At 50.3% G+C, this 10,171-nt stretch overlaps 2 protein-coding genes across 4 annotated transcripts in view; both read right to left on the bottom strand.

The window, feature by feature from the left end:
• IMPA1 (inositol monophosphatase 1) overlaps positions 1-8,468 on the bottom strand; it is a 16,033-nt gene extending 7,565 nt beyond the window's left edge. Inside the window, exons 1-7 of one of the 3 annotated variants that reach the window (XM_023538024.1) lie at positions 8,355-8,413; positions 7,934-8,151; positions 5,838-5,955; positions 5,331-5,464; positions 4,089-4,193; positions 2,550-2,595; positions 279-387 (exon numbers count right to left, since the gene is read on the bottom strand). In XM_023538024.1, the coding sequence (XP_023393792.1) occupies positions 279-387; positions 2,550-2,595; positions 4,089-4,193; positions 5,331-5,464; positions 5,838-5,955; positions 7,934-7,983 (562 nt within the window). In that variant the 5' untranslated portion in view covers positions 7,984-8,151; positions 8,355-8,413. Of the gene's footprint in view, positions 1-278; positions 388-2,549; positions 2,596-4,088; positions 4,194-5,330; positions 5,465-5,837; positions 5,956-7,933; positions 8,152-8,354 lie in introns of all 3 variants that reach the window. The other 2 variants (XM_023538025.1, XM_011372543.2) reach the window with 2 other exon arrangements.
• SLC10A5 (solute carrier family 10 member 5) overlaps positions 8,351-10,171 on the bottom strand; it is a 4,331-nt gene continuing 2,510 nt past the window's right edge. Inside the window, exon 2 of the mRNA XM_023538022.1 lies at positions 8,351-8,410. Coding sequence (XP_023393790.1) covers positions 8,351-8,410 — 60 coding nt within the window. The remainder of the gene's footprint in view (positions 8,411-10,171) is intronic.

The following is a 10,171-nucleotide window of genomic DNA, read 5'->3' as shown; positions in this document are numbered from 1 at the left end:
CCAATTTCCTGTGTAATAACTGATCCCAGTGGCATCAGACTGAGGGATTCTACGAAGAATTTGGGATGCAGCTGCTGAAGTCAGGCACCACGAAGTCTCTGGGGGCACAGAGCCAGCCCCTCACCCTCCCGCCCCTGCACCTGCCGAGCGCTGACCCGGAAGTGTGGTTGTTCAGCTCCACCTGCTTTTTCCACATTGAATCGGTTACCATCCCCAAACAACGAAATACAAGTACATCGTAACAATCGCACCGAAAATGAGAGAGAGGGTCGACCCACCTTCCTGCTGTGAAACCTGCAGTTTCTGCCCGTTACAGAAAGCCCCTCTTCCCTTCCTGGCCGTGTACATCTTGTCCTCCACGCAGCTGTACACAACTCCGAACTCCATCTGCGGACGACAAACAAGTTTCCTTTACCCAAGCTGGCTATTCGTCTCCGTGACATCAATACTCTAAGAAAACCTGGTATCCTGACGAGTAGTGCTGTCAAATGGCTAAACTGTGAGACCCTTAAAATACTCACATGGAGATTAACCAGAGGGAGGAGGGCCTCAGATCTGAATCGCTGACTCCCATGCGTCCGCTTCTTAACGTGAGAGCGCCAACCTTGACCCAACCTTGACCTCTGCCTCTCGCCTCAGATGAGGACAGAGCTTTCCCGCTTGCTAAGCTGAGTCCTCCCCGCTGAGTTACGATTCCGACCCTGACCCACTTCTCCGAAAAGCCGCTCCATCCGCTGACCCCTGTTGTCTTGAAAATCGATTCTGGTACCTTCTCCCCAGATTTCTCCCTCCCTTACAAAACCTCCAAAATGTTATCTTCTGCTCTTCCCTCACTGCCAAGGTCTAGTCTACACTGTGCATCTCCCATTCTCTTAATCCAGCGCGACTCGATTTCTGCCGCACGCACGCCTGCTTCGGACACTCCCTGCGAAGAGGGCACAGTGAACTAACTCCCACTGGCCGAGTGGCTTCTCTGAAGAACTGGTGACAGCTGACGGTCCCCAATGCTTCTTCGGTACTCCATCCAGTGCCTCCAGGGTTCTGGGAGGCCCCCCAGCCCTCCTGCCCCGCTCAATGCCCCATCTTGGTGTCATTTTTTTAGGACCTCCTTCTCCGCCTAACCCTTACGAGCTGTGTCCCCCGGCGTTTCTCCATTCTTTCCTTTCTTCCATTCCCCGTTTAGTTTAGCTCGTCATATTCTCATGGGTTGGTTCTTTCCAGCCCACAAATCAACGAGCACCAGCTTTGTCATCCCAGTAGGAGCCTACTCTGCAGAAACCTCCCCACGGCGGTCAAACGCTCACCGCCCGGTCCGGCCTCGCTCCCCACCCCCTCAGCCCTCCTCCAGGCTGTACTTCGATTTGGGCATTTCCTCCGCCATTCTCACTGTGCCACCTTCGTTCGGAAGCACCTGCCTGCCCGGAATTAATCCCCACGCTGCTGGAATCACCTGTCCCTCCGCACTCAGACGCCTCTGGTTCCCTACTGCCTAAAATGCACATCTACACGTTCTGGCGTGGACAGGCCCCAGCTGCCAGGAAGATCACGCTGGCTCACGTCACCGACCCTGCTCCCTCCCGCGCTCCAGCTGTCACTCGCCCAGACGCCCACCTCTCCGTTCCCCGCACACCTGATGCTCTCCAAGCGGTCCTCATTAAGATGCTTTCCTTTCCTTCCTGACCTGGCGAACCCGTGATGTTCTAAGACTCAGCTCACACGACCCGATGCTAAGACCTTTTTCTGGGGCAGACTTCGCCACATCCTCTTCGCGGGGCTTTTGCTGTGGTTCCACCGCATGTTATTTTCATCCGTTCACACATCTAACTTTGGCGCTGAACTGGGCGTGGGTTCTGTGGCCGGAGCACACGCGGCCCAGGGCCGAGTGGCCGGTCAGTGCTCACTGAGCTCCTTCCGCCCGTTCTCACCCATCAGCACAGCCCCGTGGCTAAGGCTGCATTTGCACTAATTTGTGTTTTCGTTTTCAGAGATTTCTTACCTGTGTGAGAGCTGCTTAAAGATAGGTTCGTAAGCTGTTCACAAACATCACTCATCGTCTGATCAAACAGCCAGACCACAAGGAGACGCCAACACCTACAGATTCTGCTCCACTGGGTTCAGACATAGCAAGTCTTTGGGCCTCACACACTCCATTTCCCAGCCATGCCCTGGCCCCTGCCTGGTGTCTCACCGACACCGAATACAGCATTCCCGGTTCAAATCCCACCTCTTCCGTTAAGCGTTTAAGGTCATGTGTCAACTCCTACTGCATCTGACTCTATTACACATAGAATGGGATTAAATACTAAATTGTAGTTCAGTTATTTGGGTGTGTTTTTTTCCTTATAACTCTTGCTTCTCAAAAAGCATTAAACTTTCTCTACTGGAAAAAGTATCATGATAATTTTAACTGTCCTGTAGCTTATTTCAAAATAATACAGCTGTGTACATTGAATATAGAGACAAACCTAAATTTATTATGGAGAAACACTTACTTTTTCTAGCAAAATGAGAGCAAGGCATATTACCAACCATAAATCTATGTAACGTACCTTTTTATTTACAACAAAGCCAATCGACACAGCAACAAAAGGAAATCTTTGGAGGAAAAAAAAACACAAAAATACAAATTTACCAGGATAAACCTTATTTTCAATAAACATGTACTTTTTATAATATAACTGCTTACAAATTTTTTCATATAAAGTCTTACCTACCCGCCCCCCCAGAACAGTGCGTACAGTATAGCATGCAACCCCGTGTGTAAACGGTGGGGCGAGGAGTCGTGTACACAGACACACACAGGAAGCTCTAAGGCACGACACCTCTGAATGGCCGCCCAAGAGACTGGTCACAGCGGTCGGCTCCCGAGCCGGGGCCCGGGGCCTGGGGATGGAAGTGGGACGGCCACTCCGCACTGTATGCCATTTTACATCCTCTCAATGTTCTCAATGTCGAATGCCACAAAGAAGGAACTTCTTTTTTTTTTTTTTTCAAAAATAAAAACAAAATTTAATTGATCATGGTTAAGAAGTTTCGTTTCTTTGGTCATTTCTCCCACAGCCGGGACCTACAGACACAGGTATGAACTGTACAGAATAAAACTTGTCTCAACTCTAACACCCAGCTTGGAGCTTCACATGTGAAAAGTCAACCGTCAGCCACAGGCACTGCCATGCAGTTGGGACACAGAGGTTGTAATTTCTGACTCAGATGAGAAGCAAGATGAAGAAAACAGACGAAATGGTTTCCATGTAACTATTCAAAATAAAAACTTTTAAAGACATCTAATAGAGTTTTTACTTTAAGAAAAGCCCACTTTTTATAACCTTCTGTTGCAGTATCTCACAAGCATCCTCCCTCTCGAGCATCCTCCCATACGAACATGGCGGCACCGATGGAGAGCCCGGCTTCACAGGCTCTACCCGCCCCGTACCAGCAGATATATACAGTGGTGACTCCCAACACACCACCTACGCGCAATCCCAAACAAAGCGACTCGCTCCGGCTCTCACTGGTGACTCCATCGGGCCTTATTTTAGAGCTAAGACACCGAGTCACACACTCGCCCTGTGCCGGGCACTGTGCTAAGTTCTCTTATAAACGTACTACTCATCGGCTCCCAACAAGTCTGAGGCAGGTACCATTAGCAGATAAGATAAAAACAGCCGAGGCTTAGAAAGGCTAAGTAACTGGCCCAAAGTCACAGAGCCTATAAAAAAAGTACCCGAATTCAAGCCCAGGTCTGTGGATCCTACAACCCACACTCTTTTTAACAGTTTTTCCTCCTGGATTAAACCCACTCTATAAGGACAACACCCCAACGCCGGCCCCATTAGCTTCCTAACTGCCCTTGAAGCAGCGTGCTGCTTGCTTCCGTGCGCATATGACTCCCAAAGCGAGAAGGGTGGTGACCAGGCCCTCCGTGGCCCAAGTCGCCTCTTCCATATCTGATGAAAATGCTGCGTAACACATTTCACTCTCCAAAGTACACAATTCTCTGAAGTACACGTGTTCATGACAGAGTACTCTAACGGTCCGTTCCGTCAACATACCAGCAGTAACACAACATCACAGTTTTAAAGACTCACCTGTGCACAAAGTTGGTCGTTCCATCGATAGGGTCGATGATCCACGTGGGGTTGTCGGTTAAGACACATTTTTCCCCGGCCGCCACGGACTCCTCACCAATGAAACTAAAGGCGAGAGTGACAAACTCCAGCTCTTGACACTGCTTTCGACAGTTTTCAAATCTTAACACCTCCTTCGCTAGAGTCTACTATAAAACACAACTAAAGTCTACACACCACGCTTTCCCCTGGAGAAAACTTTATTCCCCCAGGGCAAAGTCATGTGAAAAATAAAAGAATTCAAAATTCTCAAATGCAATGCCAAGATCAGTAGAGGCATGTCTAGGGTTGCTAAGTCTTAGGGTAGTTCGCTACGCAGCAATAGTTAGCTAAAACAGAGAGCATTAAATAAGGCATCGAGAAGGCAGCTCACCTCCTTGGACCACTGCGTCTGAGGCCTCCCTAAGGCACGCTGTGGACACCCTCGGGTGAACGCCCAAACGGCGTCGGAGCTCAGCGTTCTCGTCTTTCCTTTCCTGCTTTTGTTTTTTGTATTTTCCCTTTCTTCAATATTGACCTGGCCTAATGATAATTATGATGATTTTCACCTCTAAGTTGTACATCCTTTCATTGAGAAGAAGTATATTTAGTTGCAGCTTTAAACATTTTTTCTGCTCAATGGCTGAGATGCCACGGATGGCCAATGGCGTGACCGGAAAGTGGAGGGTGACAGAGCTAAAGCTTTAGAATGATGACGTTTCTGCTGTGTCTGTGCCTGGGAGACAGCCCTGACTTCGGTGTTTCCTGCAGACCCTCTAACGCTCCCACGTGAAAGTCTGCAGTTCAGAGAGAGAAACGGAACTTCCAGATCGTGCCTCCGGCAGACACCTGTCACGTCAGCTCCGCAGCACCCACACACGCCTGACTACGATGAGCCCGAAGAGCCACTGGCTGCTCCCTGACAGCTTGAGCTGGGCAGACAGCCCGGGTCCAGCAAGCAGGGGGTCCTGCCCAGGACGCGGAATCGGGGGCGAAGGCAGCGGCATCGGCATCAGGGGCCTGGTGACCGCAGCCAGGTCTGCCCTGCCCAGGCCCAGCCCGACTCCGTGTCAGGGCTTCCGAGCTGCCCTGCACCCCGCACACAAACCCCTTTTCAGCTCAGTCGGCTCAAGTCCACTTCTGTGTCCAGAATCAAAATTTTTGTCTAAAATATCGACTCCAACCAAGGTTCATTTTATCATTTGAAATTGAAATAAGCAATACCTGTGGGATGGGTACTTTTCCTTTATGAAAGAGATAAGCATTTTTTCAACTTTTTGGTCCGTTGCGGTTACCAAATCAGCTGGAGAACTCTTAATCATAACATTCATTTCATTTTTAAGAGCTTCACGAACCACCTGAAGAGATTTTTTTTGGTAAACAAAAGAAAAAGCATAAGTAATTTTAAATCAAACTGAAAAATGAAATACAAAAATGGTTTCAAACATTCGGACTGTCTTAAATGATATCCTTAAAAAATTCCTACCATGATGTTTATAAAATAAGCCTGTAGTGGTTATGACCTTTTTTTCGGGACAAAATCATATAATCTTATATCCTCTTTCAGATTCACAACTGTCATCACAAAAAGTTAACGACATGAAGCTGGAGTATTCACTGTGTTTCAAGTGCTCAGTGAAATGAACGCAGCTGGAGATGCGTTTGATCTGACCAGGCCCCCACGGCTGCCCACGGCCACCACGCAGGGGCCGCCGAGGTCCCCATCTGTACCTCTCCAGCCTGTCTGGCTAGGGCCACTGCGTAGTCCGTGCACTCCTGCCAAGGGTCCGCCATCTTCCGGGCAGATTCAACGCGGCTCAGGACGAGAGGTTCGCAAAGCTCTGAAAGTCTGAATCACAGAGCAGTCAGTCCACAAAACATCTCGGTCGGCAAAGTACTTTTTCACGAGTCTCACTTGCTTCCTGATTCTAGAGTTCACTTTTCTTTCAAGATTCACTGGTGGACCCGGTTAAAACATTGCTACCTCATTGATTCCCCTTCCACCGCAGAAACATTTTCAGAGCAAAAAATACTCCAAGAATGTCTCCCGAAGTGCCCATATCACATCAGATTAAAACGACAACAACTCTGGTTTGGGGAATGGAGGACACAGAAATATTTTCAAAGACAGGTGCATCTGAAGGGGTTCAGAACAAGTCTCCCCAGAACGTGCCCGTGTGGCACGTGGGCTACTTTGAGCTGAAGGCCGTGTGGCTCAGCAGACTCAGGGACAGCTCTTGCCCCTTCACGGCCTGCTTGTTCTGTTTAGGATGGGGCAGCAGCTGTTCCCATAGACTGGGTATAACTTGTCTTTGCCAGCAATTTACTTAGCACAAGTTCGCTGTATGAATTTCACAAGCCAACAGCATAAGGGATAGTATCTCTTCATAAGCCAAATAAAGAAATGACACACTCCAAACAGATGACAGATTAATGTCATTACTGATCCAGGCCAGGGGAAACGAGAGGTATAAAATCCAAATTCAACAGAAATGTACCTTATTATATCAGAAGGTAGAGGCACTTGGGAGTGCTGGAAAGAAAATTCCAGGACTAAAAAATAATAATAATAAAGCAAAAAAGAAACTTCTCTTCCTGAGTTTCAGACAGGGGGAAAAAAAAAAAAAAAACCCAACCTATTTTGGTGTTCCGAACTGTCCAGCTTTCCACTGACTTCTGAAGGGAAGACTAAAATAACTCGCCACTGGCTGGACCATGCTCTAAAATCTGTACCCAGGACAGTGAAGCTTTTTAAGCTGTCAGCCTCAGAAAAATACGCCATTATTTATAAAAACCACCATAACTAGGTCACCTTTATAACTGAGAACAACTGACGGAGCTTCATCTTGAAGATCCAGCACCCCCATGAAGGTGCTCAGAGCATAGGAAAGGGGAGGCCGGGGGAGGGGAGGGCAGGGCAAAGGGCAGGCACGCTGAGCCGCTTCTGTTGGCCCAGTGCGATGAGAAGCATCTACCCCCAGCCCTGACCCGCTCTTGAGTTTCGGATAAGGTCCTCCTGAGGACGTGACTAAACCAAGGTCTGAGGGACCAGACGACTGCAGGACACCTGATGTGTGAGGAGGAGAAAGGCCTCAGTGTGACAGCTCAGGATCAACGGAAACGGGGAGGGATGAGGCTGGGGAGGCGGGGCCTCAGAGATAAGATTATGATGCGCGGCCATTGATTGGCGGGTGCAGGGAAGAATGCAGAGTGGGTGGGCGGATCAGTTAGGGGATTTAGGCTTACAACGCAGGGGTCCACAGGACACCTGACGGCTGCGGCTGGCGGACACCTGCGTGGGCTGGGGTGGCGTTGGGGATACAGGTAGAAAAGTCGACAGAATCAAGAGATGTCTGCTTTGGGAGGTAAGTGGGGCCACTGAGTAATAGATTGGATATGGGGATATCAGGGCGAGGAAGAGTTCCCTGATACCCGGACTTCCCACTTTGGCCACCAAATGGATAATGGTGACATCTACTGAAACAGGGAGCAACAGAAAAGAGTTCATTTGGGGATTTAGGTGGGAGTTGGGGAGCTCAAGAGTTTAATTGTGAAACCCAACAAGCATGTTGATTAGGCAGCGGACTGTATGAACCCCGAGCTCAGAGGAGAGGCATGGCCTGCAGCTATAAATGCCAGTCACCTCAGCAGGCAGCCGCCGGGTCCGAGTCTGACCCCGTGCCTTTGGAGGGCACATGCAGCTGGGCGGGCGCTGCGAGGACGCCTTGGCCTGCAGGAGCCCGGCACACGAGCACAGCTCTGCGGCCCTCAGCGACGTGCTCCTCACTTTCCGGCCGCTGGTGGGCAGGCCCCATCTTCCCAGCCACCTGAGTACGACGTCTCTGGGTGCCAGGGGCCACGCGTCAGTCACCTTCATTCTCCGAAAGACCTGAAGCACTCCCGACTGCTTCTGTCCTGGTCACCGCCTTCCCGGCGTGAGGAGTCATGCCACCTTCCTGTCGCCTGTGCCCAGCAGGGCATCGGGACGCTGCCCCATCCCTCACGCCGTGACGAGGTGACCCTGGGCAGACGCCAGGTCCCCGAGCTTCTTGGGAATCGGTAGGATGAAAAGGGGGCATTACTCTACATGAGCTGCCGCAGGGCCGCAGTGAGGTCGCGACGGCGAATCCGCCTCGCAACCTGGGGGCCGCGCGTGGGGTCACTCGGCCGCGGTGGCTCAGGACACCGCCTCGGGAGTGAAGGCGCCCTGCCCGGGCCAGCGCGGGGTCGCGGGGACACAGGGCTCACCTCGGGCTGGAGGGCGTCCGGCTCCCCGCGCTCCCGGCGGGATCCGCGGCTCGGCTCTTCCGGAGGGAGAAAAGGAAAAGCACCGGACAGGAAGTCCCGCCCTCTCCCCGCCACGGGGCGTGGCTTCCTGAAGTCTTGGTCCGCCCATGGGGCGTGGCCTCACCAGGTCCCAGTCCACCCATGAGGCGAGGCTCCAGCCCTGGGCCGCCCACTGGGCGTGGCCTCCCGAAGTCCGGGCCCGCCCCACCGCCGAAACCCGGCAGTCCTGGCCTGCGAGGTCTGTCTTCCTCTTACCTACCTGCCTCTTCTGAGGTGACCGGTGAATGATGGGACCAATTCTCAAACCTCAGAGGTGACCGGTGAATGATGGGACCAATTCTCAAACCTCACTAAGAACCTGAACTTGGTTTTCATTCTAATAAAGAACGATGCCTCAAGTACCTGACTCGGATGCCTTGACTAATCTAGCAAATAATGCTTTTGTTTTCCTGCTAAAAAAAAAAAAGAGAGAGAGAGAGAGAAAAACTTCAGAAATTAGCTCTTTGGTTTTTCATTGTCAGGGATCTTAAAATAAAAATCTTGCCAATTACATGGTGCCAAATGTAGGCTCGTGAACAAATAGAGCTGTCCAGGCATTTGCTGAGATGTCCTCAGAGGCCTGTTTAACCACCTCCCGCCCCCCCCAAAGGAGGTCACTGTTCCGAATCCCAAAGGTCACCGACCACGCTGAGGTGTTTGGGACAGAGGGAGGGATCAGGACGCAGACGCGGCCGTGCGTGGTGCCAGGACAAAACCCCTCCCCTGGTGTGGTGTCCCCGGTAGAGTTCCAGACCTCCTGCATGGCCAGTTTCCTCTTGGGGCCTTAGCTATCTCTTCCTGCCAGCTGACTTCCACCCATGAGAGAGGTTCTGGTATGTTCATCTCTGAATGGAAGAGAGGGGCGATCCGATGCCCCTGACCCTCTGTCAGGCTGGCCCCTGCCGGATACGGAGGGGTTTCTGGGGAAGGAGGGCCTTCGCCAAGACAGAGCGGTCCCTCACCCTTCTGCTGGGGCAAGAGGTGCCGGATTGCCCTGTGTTTGCATAATAAAAAGAAACTGTAGTGTGATTCCTTCCCTAGCGACCCTGGGTATCTCTAGGGAGCTGACTGCTTTTAAGTGGCACTTCCTTTCACTAAAAAATAGTCAGGTTCCATGTAACACGACTTTCTTGGGGAATAGTTGTTTAGTGGACTTGGATTAAAAATGATAATAAAAGTTATATATACAATGTGCAGGTCCTCAGGGGGTGGGATCTCCAGAATATCTAACAAGACTTCATATTTTGACATAACATAGGTTGGACTTGCAGGTATTGGTTAAGGCCCTGACATGTCCTGTCACATCTACAGCTTCCTCAGATATAAGAATATATATCATAGAATTTTTATTCTTGGGACAACGTGTCATAGAATCATTCTCGTAAGGGCTTTTTAAAAAACTGGCCTAACCCCTCAGCCTTTTTCTAACCAGTCTTGGCTGTGTAAAATACTTGGTATGAACTCGACCAATTAGATAGCATGCTTTACTGCATCTCATTCCTATAAAGAAGAGAAAAAAAAAAAGAATAACTTGAGTAACTTCACGCCAATCCAAATTAGACAAATTTTATTATGGAAAATTCCATCATTTTCAATGTGTCTGTAAGAGAAATAAAATACATTCTAAGTTCCATCCACACATTTTCCACTGCTTTTGACATGGAAGATCATTCACACATGCGCGGAGTACTACACAATGAGTTTGCTCTGCGTTAGGCGGTGTTCTGGGGACCTCGCTC

Source organism: Pteropus vampyrus, unplaced genomic scaffold, assembly GCF_000151845.1.
Source record: "Pteropus vampyrus isolate Shadow unplaced genomic scaffold, Pvam_2.0 Scaffold209, whole genome shotgun sequence".
NCBI classification, from domain to species: Eukaryota; Metazoa; Chordata; class Mammalia; order Chiroptera; family Pteropodidae; genus Pteropus; species Pteropus vampyrus.
This window is presented reverse-complemented; position numbering and strand designations above follow the sequence as displayed.